The sequence below is a fragment of the Magnolia sinica genome, chromosome 9, assembly GCF_029962835.1.
Source record: "Magnolia sinica isolate HGM2019 chromosome 9, MsV1, whole genome shotgun sequence".
Lineage (NCBI taxonomy): Eukaryota > Viridiplantae > Streptophyta > Magnoliopsida > Magnoliales > Magnoliaceae > Magnolia > Magnolia sinica.
Genome location: NC_080581.1, coordinates 18,062,466 through 18,078,118, shown reverse-complemented (window position 1 = coordinate 18,078,118; position 15,653 = coordinate 18,062,466). Strand labels below are relative to the sequence as shown.

At 40.7% G+C, this 15,653-nt stretch overlaps 1 protein-coding gene across 1 annotated transcript; it reads right to left on the bottom strand.

Moving 5' to 3' along the window:
• Positions 1-3,065: 3,065 nt before the first annotated feature.
• Positions 3,066-4,318, bottom strand: LOC131257001 (zinc finger protein 3-like). Its single transcript, XM_058258147.1, has one exon. The coding sequence runs from the start codon at positions 4,107-4,109 to the stop codon at positions 3,246-3,248; it is 864 nt and encodes a 287-aa protein (XP_058114130.1). The 5' UTR covers positions 4,110-4,318; the 3' UTR covers positions 3,066-3,245.
• Between the last annotated feature and the right edge of the window lie 11,335 nt (positions 4,319-15,653).

Sequence of the window (15,653 nt, the reverse complement as noted above, 5' to 3'; positions counted from 1 at the left end):
TGGAGTATTATACCTGAAACCTTTAAATTTATGTCATATGACCAACTTAATTTTAAAATATTATGAATTTTGGATAATTCTTTCGTCTTGACGAGGCACACTAGATTAATGAATTTTATGACATTAAACCCCACCATCGGCCTTAAAAAACTAATGTAGGCATCCCATCCCAACTATTTCTAATGAGTATTGGATCATCTGATTTTTTGGGTTCCATGGTGAGCAATGAGGGCATCATACCTGATGGACGGTATCAATGTTATCAAAGTTCCACCCATGAGCTCTTATGAAAGTAACCTATCATGACCTACAACTTGTATGAGGTCCTTTCAGTTGAATGTGTACTATCTTTCTCTCTTTTTAACCGTCCATCTGTCCATCTGTAGGCCATAAATTAAAAGGTTAGTTTGTCTTATTGATGGAAATATCAAGACATGCCTGTCCACTAGGGGACACAACAAAGGAACACTGTCTGGATTGCAGATCTATGTGTTTCAATGGTCAGATTTAAAATCAGATTCCGTCAAACAAAATTCTCCCCTGGAAGAGTCGACCGGGTCGACCTAGCCTGACTCTGCTGTTAGGCCCGAGTCTATTTCGACTCGGCTGAGTCCGGACGAATCATTGTTAGAAAAAGCAAGCCGCAGTGTCAACCAAGACATGGAGTTGAAGAAGGCTGGGACTTTGTCTCCAAACCTGGATAATAGATGTGGAAAATCATTTAGTTGTATTGTCTGATGAATAATATTTTATTTCACTTGTGGGGTGTGGATTAGGTGAGTACCTGACTAAGGGGGCCACCTTGTTGTATGTGTTACACATCCACTCTGTCCATCAATTTTTTCAGCTCATTTTAAGGCATGGTCCAGAAAATGAAACAGATCTAAATCTGAACTAGACAACACCATAGGAAACAATGATCATTGAATGGCCCCATTAAAAAATTCTTAGGGCCCACCATAATATTTAATTGCCATCTAACTTGTTTATTTTTTTATTTTTCTCTGTTAGCTCAGGTTGTTGGTGGCTAGCTATAGGTCTTTTTTTATTTTCTTTGAGCTTTGTCAACTTTGTTTTTTGGACCTCTGCCTTTCTTAGAAATAATAATATTTTTTATAGATCTTCCTTGTAAATAATATATATATATATATATATATATATATATATATATATATATATATATATATATATATATATATATAAAACAGTGATACGGATAGATGAAGGGAAAAAACAAATATCAGCTTAATACAAAACTTTTATGGCCCACGACAAGCTTTACTATATGCACTTGCAATTTGGGTCTATTTTATTTTTGGAACCATGTCCTATATTAATTTTGGAACCATGCCTTAAAATGAGCTACAAAAACTGATAAAGATAATGGATGTACAACACATACATCAAGTGGACTCCACTGACAAAGACTCACCCACTAAGCTGTTACCTTGGACTCACCTAATCCTCTCCCCCCTCAGGCCATCCTGATCACTCAATGCGTGGGCCCCACTCACAATGAGGGTCTCAGGGACTACCATTAGACCCAAATACACCTAATTTTCTACTTTTTAGAATAGTATACCCACTAATATTATTCTAGTAGCAAAAGCACAAAAAAATGGGTGTATGCATAAAAACCAAAAAAAGAAAGTACCATAAGTAGGAAAAGTGGGGTATGCACCAAAACACGAGGGTATCAATATCGGATTCGCTTGAAATAAATGGAGCAATTCAAACATAGACAGCGAGAGATTTAATTACCAAAATCTCCCCAAGCAATTGAAATGTTACTCTCATACCTGTTATGGCAGGATGCCTTTGTTGTCTTTGAGATTTCATGCCGTGTTTGCAGTGTAACGCTTTAATTGAGTATTTTGAATTGATACACTTGAAATTTAAATTAAGATAGAGCCCCCACATATTTATTACAAGCATGCAATAGCATTGAAAGAAACCTTTTACATATTCAGAAAGTTGGTAGAGTCCTAGAAACAGTGAAATTCGTAGAAGGAAACCTTTTATATTGAAAAAGAAAGACGGTTATTTCCATCAATATATATACACACACACCAAATTATACTAAAATGGGGTGGAAATAGCTTTTCCAAGTATATTGTATCTGTTAGGTTGCATTTATGAAACTAAATCTATTTCAATTAATGTGTTTATTTTCTCCTTTAATTACTAGATATGTGGACCTCTCTATTTATCAGGGAAAGATGCTTTGGTGCTCTCAACATCACTATAAGTTATAGTACTCCTAGTTGCAACGCCTCAATTGGACAATACGATCGATCAATCTGAACCGTCCATTAAGTTCAAAACATATTTGATAGACTACCATGGAAACAATTGTACTGATCAGATTATCACATCCATCCTTAATTTGGACTTATTTTCTATAGCCGTTCTATTTCCAAGCCATGGATGACATAGATACATTTCCAAAACAAAAGTGATTCTTTAGAATCATAGGCAATCCATAGTGGGTCCCAGCAAATAGATGGATTAAATAATTGAATGAACCTATTTTATTGTAAATGATCTTGACCATCTATATAAAGGGCCATTGATCAAATGGTTAATATTTATCAGTTTGGTGTAATGTTTGTATGGTAGCCAATCGAATGTGGCTTGGACTTAATGAACAGTCTAGATCAATGCATTGGACTAAGTGGCCCAATGTATAACAAGGAGCACTTGCTATGAGAGCATTGCAGCGTATATCTCTTTATCGTTAAAAAAAATAAAAATAAATAATAATAATTAAAAAAATAAAAAATAAAAAATCCTTTGTGCCGTTTGGGGAATTTTCATTTGGTCAAACATCCCAAAATCAAAGAAAAGATGTGAGGAAAGAATCATCAATATTGTATGCTTATCCACCAAGTTGGGTGTTTTCAAATCCAATTTCTAGAAGTCTCTACCATGTTCGGAGTATCAAATACAAATTTGGGAGTTTTTTCTTAGAAAAACAACTCCATCTAACATAAACAAAAACCAAAAAAAAAAAAAAAAAACTCAAATATTTCTAATTATATACTTCAAAAACTCAGTTTCAAATCTAAAGAAAGGTAGAAAACCACCCAAATTCAATATGATAAACAAAACCTCAACCTATATTTGAATACTCAAAATCCCACCAAAAAAGAAATAAAAAAGAAAACCAAAAACTCTATCATGATTCATGAATGTACAAATTACTAACAAGAACATTCAAAAAAAAAAAAAAAAAAAAAATCTAATTAAAGCTTAAGAGACAAATCAATCTTTTGCACTTCCTCTTGATGTTGATGAGCTTTAAGAACACCACCACCTTCTCTCCAAAACCCATCAATCTGATCCTCTGAAACAATCGCCGGAGGAGAAACCAACATCCGACTGCTACAGCCGCTATTAAATCTAGCAGCTCCCCCTCTCTGTGGTGCTCCCGTTCTAACAACACTACTACTACTACTACCACTGCCAGATAGAAAATTCTCCGCCGTCAATCTCCCAATTGCAGGTTGTTGATCTATCGGCATCCTATCCCACCCATGATGGCCGTACCGAAATCTAGAGCCAGGAACCGGCAGATACGGTTTATGAATCGTGGAATGAACTTGAATTCCAAGCGATCTATTGAAAGATCCATGAAGCGGCAACGACGCCATACTGGAATACCGGTGTGGTGGGTGATGTCCGAAAGCTGCTGCAGCAGCGGCAGCAGCAGCAGCTGTGGCAGCTCCCATCTGCTGTCCTCTCTTCGCAAGCGTCCTTTCTCTCTTATGGGCATTTTGATGGCCTCCAAGCGCTTGAGAGCTGTAGAATTTCCTCTGGCAGTAGTTACAAGAGAAGACTCTGGGCTCTGCTTCAGCGATTGTCTTGTCTTCTGGCGACAATTGAGAAGAACCCACGTCTAAACAGCCGATAAGGTCGAGTTCGAGCACTGATTCATGATCTGAATCGTTGTTTGAGAGGCTGAGATCTAATAAAATGTTGGGTTTTCTCTCTTCTGGTTTGTTATCATCATGTGGTTGATTTTGTTGGAATGGAGAGTCTGGTGGCGAGGTTTTGGATGCATCTGAGAGAGATCTCTCTACGCTGATTTCACCTTCTTCAGCTTCCATTAGAGATAGAGATTTGTTGGGGGTGGGAGATTGAAATGGTTGAATTTGAAGAGATGAAAGGTATATATATGTATGTATGTATTGAAGTGGAATAAATACAAAGTTCTAAGCATGGAATGTATGTGTTATGTTACAGTTACATGGGCTAAGAATAGCAAATGCAATGACTTTGGGACAAAGAAAAAACAAGGATTGGCAAGAAGAGGGTTGTAAATTGTATCTTAAATGGCTCGTGTTATCTTGGGTTTTTATTTTAAAATTTTAAAATTAAAAATATTAAATATAAAATAATCATTCTACCCACACGTGCCATTGTGGGGCCCACAGTGTCCACGGTTTTAAAAAAGAACACGACTTGATGACTCGGACTCCATTTTTTTAGTAACTAGTTGTAACTCCAACTAATTAGTTTGTGGGGCCCACCATGGTGTTTTTATAATATCCAACCGTTTAGAAAAATAATCCTACCATGAAAATTGGATGCTCTGAAAATCAGATTTATCCAACCATCAGGTGGTCCATACACATAAAACAAAGAGCTACCACCCAAAAAACCACCATGTTTATATGGGTCCCATCTAATGGTTGGATCGATCTGATTTTTGAGACATCCCATTTTCATTGCTGGAGTATCACTGTGGAAAGGATGGGATGGCATAAAAACGACATTATTTGGGTCCCACGCCAACTAGTTGTCTGTACACATTTCTCTATTTTGTGTATTAAAAAAAATTCGAGTTGACTCGGACGAGTCGAGTTTTTCGTTTTTTTCTTTTGTTTTTGGAGTTTTTTGAGCTATAGTAGCTGCTGTGGCCAGGATCTGTCTATCTGATGTGAGATGTCGGTGAATTCAGTTCAACCGTTCATTTTTCACACGTGATCATAGGAGCAGCTTGATTCTAGGACCATGACACGTGCATGGCGAGCCTACCTGGACACCTGAAGTGCCTGATTATCAGGTAACGGCAAATAAACGATGGGGCCCATCTTGTGAACGTTCCAGATCTTCACACACAGGTGCATGGCCAGTACGACAGTTCACACACACATACCTAACATATCCATTACTCTTACCCGGTCCAAATAGTGGCCCCATTTCAAATGCCCCAACTGGCCGACCACTAGAGATCGCATAGATAGCTAACAAGAAAAAAAATTCAACGGTCTAGATTCAACAAACAAATGTCCATTAATCATAGACTACAATACTTCAATTAGTACAATTCTAGGACTATCATATATCTACATTGGTATCCACAATTTGGACGGTTTAAATTGAATAATATACAAACTTCACATAAAGTATCTAAAAGCATGTGTATGAACGATGCTACAAAGCCGGAGTAGATATGAAAGAAGCCCTGTAGCCATAATAAATGTAAGATATGGACCAAGTCCCATATGGCTAACCTAATCTCATTGCTTTCACATCACATAAAAATAGCATTTTCTCTTGTCTTTCTACTTCTGTCATCCAGATTTCTTTGCCTTAGGATCTTCCCCCAAATAAAATAAAATTGCCTTTTGTTTCACCATACATTCTATAATCTTTGTGAATCCAAACGCAAAATAAAGATGATTGTGTTTTGTTCGACTTGGCTAGGATTAGGATTCCATATCATTTCCATATTTGCATGGTTTAAAAATGAACCCCATTTAGCTGTCTCTACTGCAATTGGTTGGGTCATTAGTAACCGTCCCTTCTGGGGATAACTTCCAAATTATCATGTGGGTGTTGCATCTAGACCTTCCAATAGGTTGGCCCCACCATGAGGATCAACTTTTACAAAAATCAGCCCCATCCATTGACTGTAAGTGTCAGATCATTGAAAATGATGTCTAGCGGCTGATAAATAACAAAAAAAAAGTGGGGTCCGAAAGAATTTTTGGGGATGATTAGTTTACATAAAGTGATATTTATGATGGGATCAAGCTATTGGATGGGTTGGATTTTGCATACATATGACAGGTTGCGAGTTATCGTTAGCTGGACAGTAACTTAGGGTCCAGCTAATTGGACTTGAAACCTTCCTTTAATAATATGTACGGAGGTTTTGCTATTGGGCCCTACTCATTTCAGCCTCTCCACATGCCGCGACGCGGATTGGATAGTGACCCTTGGGTGTTCTGTGGGCCCACAATCATGTATGTGTTTCATTCACACCGGCTATCCATTTTGTTTCAGTTCGTTTTATGTCAGGTGCTCAAAAATGAGGTAGATCAGCATCTCAAGTGGACAACATCGTAGAAAACATTATTGGTTGAACTCCCACCATTAAAAATTTCTTATAGACTACAAGAGTTTTGGATCATGCTGATATATATATATATATATATATATTTTGATATATATTGCCCTTCATCCAGGCCTTTATAACCAAATCAACAGGTTGGATGTTAAATAAACATTACAGTGGGCCCTAGGAGGTTTTTAATGGTGGGAATTCGATCACTACTGTCTTCCTACGGTGTGGTCCACCTGAGATTTAAATCTGCCTCATTTTTGGAATCAAGTCCTAAACTGATCTGGAAAAATGGATGAACAAAGTGGATAAAACACTTACATCATGGTGGGTCCCACAGAGCACAGACAACTACCCACCTGACTAGTGGCAGCGTCAGCCAAACCGCGTCCCACATGCTTCACCATACATTACAACGTGGTACATATGTGGGACGTCCGATCATCAGGTTGGCCCACTAATTAAGTAGGCCACCCCCAAACGAAGAGAAGGGCTGGTTTAGAGAGACTTCCCTACGGTTAGGATTCAAAGTGTACAGGTGGGTGTGTGAAACATCTCATGCACCGCTCAGATGTCCCACACACTTGCCAGTTTGACACGTGTGCTACGTGTTAAGTGCAAGAGTAGATGGGTGGTTGTGGGTCTAGCAAACCTCAATAGTCTCTAATGATGTTTCTTGAAATTACAGCATTTAATCACTTTATTCTCATCATGTCCCTTTGATGACCCTCACAGCATGTTCTACAACTTTCATACCGTTCATAAGTTCTTCCAACGTATAAGTGTTATCGTGTTCAAAAAATCCGAACCGTTGATCTGTATAGTGATCAGAGCCGATCATCTGCTGAATCTTGTAGTGGATGATCCAATCCCAAAATAGCACTAGTTGGATGGTCACGATAGACATGAAATGTTGGTCTTGAAATTTGAACCGTCTATTTTTATAATCCACCAATTTGAAGGTTAGGATCATCTAATTGGTACAATTCTCATACAGTGACAGATCTATAGTGGACCAACCAGATGAATGGCTCTGATCACACTATAAAGATAAACATAGGACATTCAACCAAATAGTCAGTGATCTAGAATCCCTCTAACTCCCAACAAAACTACAAAACATGAAGATCAGTAAAGAAGTAAAGTACAGGGCCACCCAAGTGGGCCCCATCACTTCAGCCAATAGGATCAAACATCCTCTGTCCCCAGATAGAGCCTTCCTACTTACATTCACTCAAACTGCACATCTGAAGTACACAGGCACAAAAACAGCCCCATGTGCCAAATGGTGGACCCCAACATAAAATTCAACCAATCAAAACATGCCATGTGGCAGTAATTTGTCGCATGTGCGCGATGATCGACAAATGGCCGACAGGTAGGTGGGTAGCCGACGTGGCAAATTGTCCCCGTTGGACCCCCACCCAGTGCTGTCCTACGCTATAAAAGCATTGTGAATTATTATAACATGGTCACATCCTCAAAGATAAGCATTTCTCCCTTTAATTATCACACCAAACAAGGGTCCACTAAACACACTTCTCCCCACTTCCAAAATAAAGGGTCATGATCTCACAGAATTATTGGCCATGAGTGTGCACTTGCTTTTCTTTCTCTCTTCTTTCATTTGTCTAACTACTCACACATCTATCTGCTCCCTTGCTTGCTTGTCTCGTCTATTTCGACCATATCCCCTTGGGATTTCTATGTCCACATCACTCACTCCTTGTTGGAAGACCACTCTATTTTCCTACTCTTCCATTGCATGCTCATCCTTAGCTCCATCCCGACCGTCCACTTTATACAGGCTGTTTTTGATTGTCTGTTGATTATAAATCGCATGGAATTGATTATGCAGACCGTTTGATTTTTGGTAAATTGAATGAACGGTTTTAATGCGAAAGAGTCCGAATGTCCATCAATCGTCGGCTAGGATTAGCTAATCGATCTGATTTGGGGGAAATGCCTAATTTACAGTGGGCCACCCGTGATTTAGAGGTTTGGTTGACGGATATGGACGGGACATATTTAAAGTAGCGTTGGGCCCATGTACGGATGGCCATAGTCCAAAGTGCCACAGTATCAACAGATGAACAAGCCAAACATAGTCACAATCAGGACTACAGATCTCAAAAGCTTATAGAGAACATCCAATCTCTATAAAGAAAATATTCATTTCAAGTGGTGGGGCCCACTCCATTGATGTTCCTCAAGAACTGTGCAAGTTAGTTTTTTATTTTATTTTATTTTTTAATGTGGACCTTGTCCACTTACAAATAATCAGGCACTTTGATTTCCACTCAGTAGCTTTCGAGATGACGATCCGACGGTCGACTTCTAACCTCCCAACAAACCTTAAGATTGGGATTGACAAGGTCCATGAATAATCACCCTATTTTAATCTTCTGAAAGCTTCTCCTAATCTTCACTGATGCATCTTAACATGGATTTGGACAGAAACAAAGCAACTCTCAATGAAACAATACTTGGTTTGGAAAAGTGGGGCCCCCAGTCCATGATCCAAACCATTCACATGAAAGGTCCCATCATGGATACCCCACCCAAGAAAAGCACCCACACTGGAATGACTACAAGGGACTGGATTATTGTAATCCCAATTGAAGGGTTGGAATTTCCCCATTTGGGAGATGTTCTGAACATGTGTCATCTGACAGGAAACCCATCATATCAACAGTTAGGATTGCATAACAATGGGTCCCACTTGGAGAAACTGAAAAACTGAGAAAACTGTAGATGCTATCAGGTCAGGGACTGTATAATACACCTCAGTGCAATTGAGAATGGTAGAGGCGACTTCACATGCAAGCAGTAGGAAGCACATGATATCCAATTTACTTCAACTACAACGAGGAATTTCTTTCTTTATTGATTATTTTAATAGACTCCCATATCATCACATTGCCAAATCCATTGGCCCATCATCTAAAAACACAAGGCTGAAAGCTACTTTCACACTTTTAAATCTATAGTTCTGATAATCTTCATTCTTCAAGTCTTCAAGCAAGTCATTGCAGGCACTTCAATAGGTTGGCTAATCCCACAACCCTGCCCATGGACCCACCACAAATATTACGTGCCCCGCGCATGCCAACATGGCGAGCGTGGAGATTAGCGGCATGGTACGACAGGTGTGCCGACTGTCTAAATGACCTGATCCTAAAAATTGGGAGATCCATCCATCAGTAGGGCCTAACTGTAAAAAGAAATCCATAGCTAATACATCCATTTTCAACACAGGTGCACTCTACTGATGAGTGGAGCCGCCTGATTTTCAATTCTGCTCATCAGCATGGCAGGTCCCACCTGTTTCAGAGGCTAGATGCTCCCAACAGTGTCATAGTCGACGCACTTGGATGGGTGGAATCAGCAAATTTCGGCACGAATTTGCACCCAAGTCACATGTTGAGTCAACCAATCCAACTTGCGGTTTTCTGTGGCGTGTGACGTTAGCCAAATGGCTGATGTATGGTGAGCCACAGCTCAAGCCAGAGAAATGTGAGGAGCCGCTATCATCGGAGTACTCCACCTGCGAGAGAAAGCTTTGTTTAGAATAAGAAAATATTAAAAAGTCAGCCACGCCATACATGCCTTAGCAATTCACCGGATGCTACGAAAATCAGCATTTGAGAAACAGGGTGGCTACTTGCAAGCCGGATTCCGCATTGTACTCTCCCCACACATGCCACATCAAATGGGCCCCACTGCATATCCACCATGACCCAAAAATCAGGTCAGTGCACTCATCATACAAGGTAAAAATTCAGAACTTAGGAATGAACGGCACTAACTTGTAGCAAGCAATGCACCGAACGGCACGTCATGCCATATTTAAAACCTAATTTGTAACTAGTTAGTCAAGTTGAGCCCAAATAAGAATTTACTTAGGTTTGATTTTTTTAACCTAACGATAGTAGGTGAGAAAATAACAAAATGAGCAGATACAATGGTACACATCATATCGACATGGCATGTTCATGTCTGAGGAAGAGATGGAAAAGCTCATCCTCTAACTGCGGGAATCCATGACTTGACCTACTCCTAACCTCTCACAAACAAAACGATTGGCGGGGAAAAGCTATACATTAGACTTTAGGAAGACATCATTACACCGATGCAAGGTCAGCTGGACCATGAAAGTGGTTGGAAATGATAGCCCCCACTGCGGTAGTGCGTGGCTGGGTCTCCATGGAAGAGGTGCATCCTGTGGTTTCTACCAATGGGGCCCCAAGAGATCAACCATTTCGGTGGTCTTGAAGACTACCAGAATCAATCCTTCCAATGGTAACACAGCTAGAGTTGAGTTCGCCAATAGGTCTCCCTCTTAGTTAGCAGTTCCGCAAATGATGGTTCAGAGTATTAGTTTTTCATATAAGTTTACTAGACCCTGAAACACCTTTACATGCAGCACATGTGCAACCAAGCACATGTGTGGGATATCTAAGCCATTCAAAAGGTGGGTTACAAGATGACCAGGTGTGAAAAATATGCAGGACAGCTCATCAGGCAAGGCACACGTGACCATTGGCAAGTTCTCTTCAGATCAGCCATTGTTTCCATGTAAGGACCCACCAGATGTGTGTACCTGCCCAATTTCGCACCAAATCTTTTGCACAGCGATGCCGATGTTATGCATGGCTAAGATGTCCCACACACATGCTTAGGGTTGAGTTTGTAGGTGTGTGTGTGGAGAGGCTGCATGTGGGGTTAGCAAACCTCATTTCTTATAAGGGGCACACTCCAATGGTACTGGATAGATGTAGGGCCCACATGATGCATGCATAAAATCCAACCCATTCATCATATGCATCAGCACATGTTACCCCCAGGGCCTAAACATCAGGTGGATCCGTAAATCAGGTGCGCCACACCACAGGGAACAGGTTGGAAGGGAGCACCCTTGATTCACATGGAGGGCCCACCCTGTTGTGTACATGAATCCAGGCCATTCAGACCATTTATCTAGACAAGATGAAGGGTCAGACAAAATCAAGCTATTTTGAAATTCAGGTGGGCCCCTGTTTAAATCAAGGGTGGGCACCCCCTCTCACAATATTCCTTGTGTACTTGATTGTTGGATGGGCTGATTTTTGGCACATTCTATCAACTGTGACTCATCTGATGGACAGGTTGGATGGCCCTTCATACGTCGCCTGGGTCCCACATCTATCCGACACCACTATAAGCTCACGGTGGTACTAGTACCACTTATGCACACCCCTCGTGATACAACCCTTTGTTTTCATACTGTCAAATGCATGTCCAGTTGGCACATTCCCAAAGTGACAATGTCAACATCCCATAAACCATTCACTCTATTTGCTAGTGCCTGAAATATTACATGATGCCTGGTCTGCATGCCTAATAGTTACCATAATGTTTTGGAGCAAAACCACAATGGCAGACATGAATCACATAGGTACAGTCAGTATGCATTTCAAATATTGATAATGTCTGTGCTACAAGAAGAAAAAGAACTGTCCAGATAACAATGCACGGATACCTAAAAATGGTGTATACATTGAAATACAAATAAAGATCATCCAAATGCTCCAGTCAAAAGCATACCTTGCTTTGTCAGACAGTAAACCAGGATAAGGAAATGTGCAAATAGATGCAGCAAGGTACAGGATGATATAAGAATCGTTTGACTTTTTCCTTCTGATTGCTGAGAGAATATAATTCACCTGCATGATTATGTGAAGTGTATTATAGTCAGCATGACAGAGACGCACAAGTGAATTGAATTGCAAACATTCTGTTTAATCAAGAAGAAATGACAAAATGAATGATGCTTCCAAATTATAGTTTCGTTCCTTTCCAATCCAACTCGAAGTAATGTGATTGCAGTTAAGTCACCAGGCCCTCAATATGAATGCCAAGGAAGGTAATAACAATTTGGTAATTTCCATTTCATTAGACTAATAAAATTGTAATTTAATTTGATAGTGCATCCAAACGACCCCACAGTGCAAGGACCAATAAAGCATTTCAAAGTACAATTATCACAAGGAACTAGATTGCAAACTAATGGGAGACAGCTGCTGACAATGCTCATCTTCGAACTGATACCACTAAACATCAATGCTTGGATTTGGGAAATTACAGTATCAATCTGCATAGTGCAAGATGTTTGTTTGGGTTTAAGACAAGGTGTAGTTTCTTCAGAGCAAATATTGATATCACTTCCAATTATCATACCCAAATTTCGCATACTCCATGGGGGTACACCTATGATCCCTCATCCAGTAGGCCCTATCCCGGATGGGCTACAGACGAAAATAAAAAACATTCTGGATTGGCATTGGATTGTAGTTTAGTGGCAAGATAGGAGAGCTACAAAAGTCAACCAGTAGTCCACATTCAATGGGCAAAAGTCCTCTCAAGCAGTTAGGATTATTTGACTGTGTGACTTTTGGGTTAAGATCCATTCTGACAAGCACTCCAGAATCCAGATGTCACCACGATACATGTGGTCCCTTCATTGTTCATTCCAATAGCAACCACAATTGAAAGAAACTGTGTGTGTGCGTGTGTGCGCAAGTGCAGGGGTGTTGCACGAAACCAAACTGCCCCCCGCCTGATCAAGTACCACACACACACACACACACACACCCTGTATGGTTTGCTGGTTATTAGGATCTCTTGCACAAGGAGTCCATCTTTTGATGATCCAAACTGTCAATGTCCAAGAATGGGACAATACCTTCACAATCTCTCTCCTGTTCTCAACTGTTAATTAGTAAGCCACAATAGACATGTTTTGCGGCATGTCCCATGCATGGTGAGGCCCAAAACATCATCGGTTTGGACCACTGAACCATTTGCCCCACCTGCACGAAATCCTACACTTTCACAAGCTATACATTTGCAGTAGCGGTATAACTCAGGCGAGTTGGATCAGGCTGAGGGTCAGCCAGACCCAGACCCAACCTCAAGAGGACCCAACCCGAACCAAGATGCCCAACCCGGATTCCTCTATACTTGACCTGACTTGACCCAACCCAACCTGTCCAGACCTGACTCAACACGACACAAATACATGCGTGAATATTCCCAACTTGACCAAACCTAACTTGAATTTGCTCAACCCAAACCCAACCCAAGTTCAAATCAGGTCAGCGTTTTCCAACCCCTGAACCTAACCTGAGGACCCAACCCAGCCCGGCCCAAACTCGGGTTGGGTCAATCACCCAAGCCCAAGTTGCATCCCTAATTTGCAACCAGGTCCCTGTAATTCCTCTCCAGGTAGAACTTTTAAAAGCATCCATTGGCTCATTTAACACAAATAGCATTGGAGGAGCCTATGCTTAATGCACACAATGTAAAATGCATGCATACATCCATTTATGGACTTAGTTCTCAACCAATCAGCGCAATTTAACTGCAACTAACATGCAAACAGATTCAACATTGTCCACAGCCTAACCTGATTGATTGCATCAATACTCACACAGAGAGATCTTTTGATCAATGCTTGTACAATACAGAATTTAACTACCTTGGGCATTAGTTGAGTAGTTCCCATGACATGCTTCAACAACATTCATCAACAAAACACCAGTATTCAAACATCCTAAAAACAAAGTAAAAGAGATGATTCACTATCACTAAAGGATAGACTGGAGAGGCAAACAACAGGACATGCGCCATCAAACACATGTTAGAGATACAGACCACACCCATCAGGGTCCACTCATTAGGTGGGTGGCATATGTGTAGAGACCACTAGTATCTCTTTCCAACCATCTATTTCTGTCACACATGTATGGCCACCTGATGAGTGGATTGGCCTGTTTTATGGTCCAAGACATGCTTAGGGTAGCCCCCACTTAATGAATGACCAGATCTCACATGTGAGTGGCATGAGCATGCGTACTGCAAATTGCCTCTTCGACCACCCTCTGCATTGCCACCCTAGCACTCCTCAACAAAATAATGCTGAAGGTGTACATGTTTGATGGGGACATCATGCGCACTCACGCCGCCCCCCCTACGCACATACATACGTAGAAGGAGGACCCCACTATCGATCTAGCTTGATGACGACGTCCAGGGAGGGCCTCCTACCTAGAAGTCAAGTTTTGGTTCAAAAAAGTGGCCCGATAGTCAAGAAAAGCCCACCATGGGATCTCATGATCGTGGCCCACTCGTCGGATTGGTTTTATATTTTAGGTTTTGCGTACTGTTATTATTTAGAACATCGTGAACGCTTTAGATTTCCTTGTTTGATTTTTATTTTAGTTTACTTCATCGCCAAGTAATAGGTGTCGCACATGGTGTGAGTTTTTGGGTATAGGGTTCTCCCTATAAATAGGCACCCCTTGTAGTTCTTTTGATTCATTAAAGTTAATACAAAATTCCTACTTTATTTTTCTGCTCTCTTCTTGAGTTGTGGAAGAATTCAAAAGTGGGTGCGAAGCCCTCCCTTTTCGAAGAGCTAACTACCATGATGCGAAGCCACATCAATCCTAATTCACCCCCATCTTCCACCATCTTTTTTTCCATCTTCCCCCACCATCCGTAATTCGAATTTGTCCTTTTGTTGCATCAGATTTCTTCATTACAGCAGGTTTCTAGATTTCGGTCCGCAAGTGAGCTGAAACTTCGGCGAAGCACCACGCACAAACCGTACATCGGATCGAGCTGAGATTTTGGAATTTTGGAGTCCATCCCTGGCTGACTAGGGCCAAGGTGGCCTTTTTCTGAATAGTGGGCCCCACACACGTGCGGCCGGAATCACACGCACGTCCGTCTGGGCCATTGTTGCTGTCCACACGCGGGATCATCTTTTGGCTCAGGTTTTTATCCTCTGATAGCCGTTTTTCATGAATCCTAACCCTAGATTACATGATCCCTAATTGATTTGCCCCTTTTTATTACCTTAGGGTTCCTTGAATTAAAATTAGGGAATCCCTTGGATTAGGGACTGATTTTTATGCATAAGTAGTTGATTTTATTTCCCTTTGACATCGTTTGGTTTATAATTTTTATTGGTCCAGTCTTACCCTGTATCGGCTTGGACCCGTATAGATTCCCATTTTTAATTGAATGTTTGGATTTTCATGTGGGACGTGGAATTTGTGTGATTGTTTCTGAATTAGTAGGATCTAAGCTTGAAATCTTGCATATCATATTTAATTTTCCATGTCCTGCATCAATGTTTCCCGATACCTATCCTGCACTTATGCTTAAGGCTGATTGTTCTTTAAGGAGAGCCGTCATTCCAACCCACCATTCTCTTCTAGTTCACCTCTTACCCTATCAGAGTCCCTAAAATCTT

What these genes read in the sequence shown, in the direction of transcription:
- LOC131257001 (XM_058258147.1), bottom strand. Translation starts at nt 4,109, where the DNA reads ATGGAAGCTGAAGAAGGTGAAATCAGCGTAGAGAGATCTCTCTCAGAT.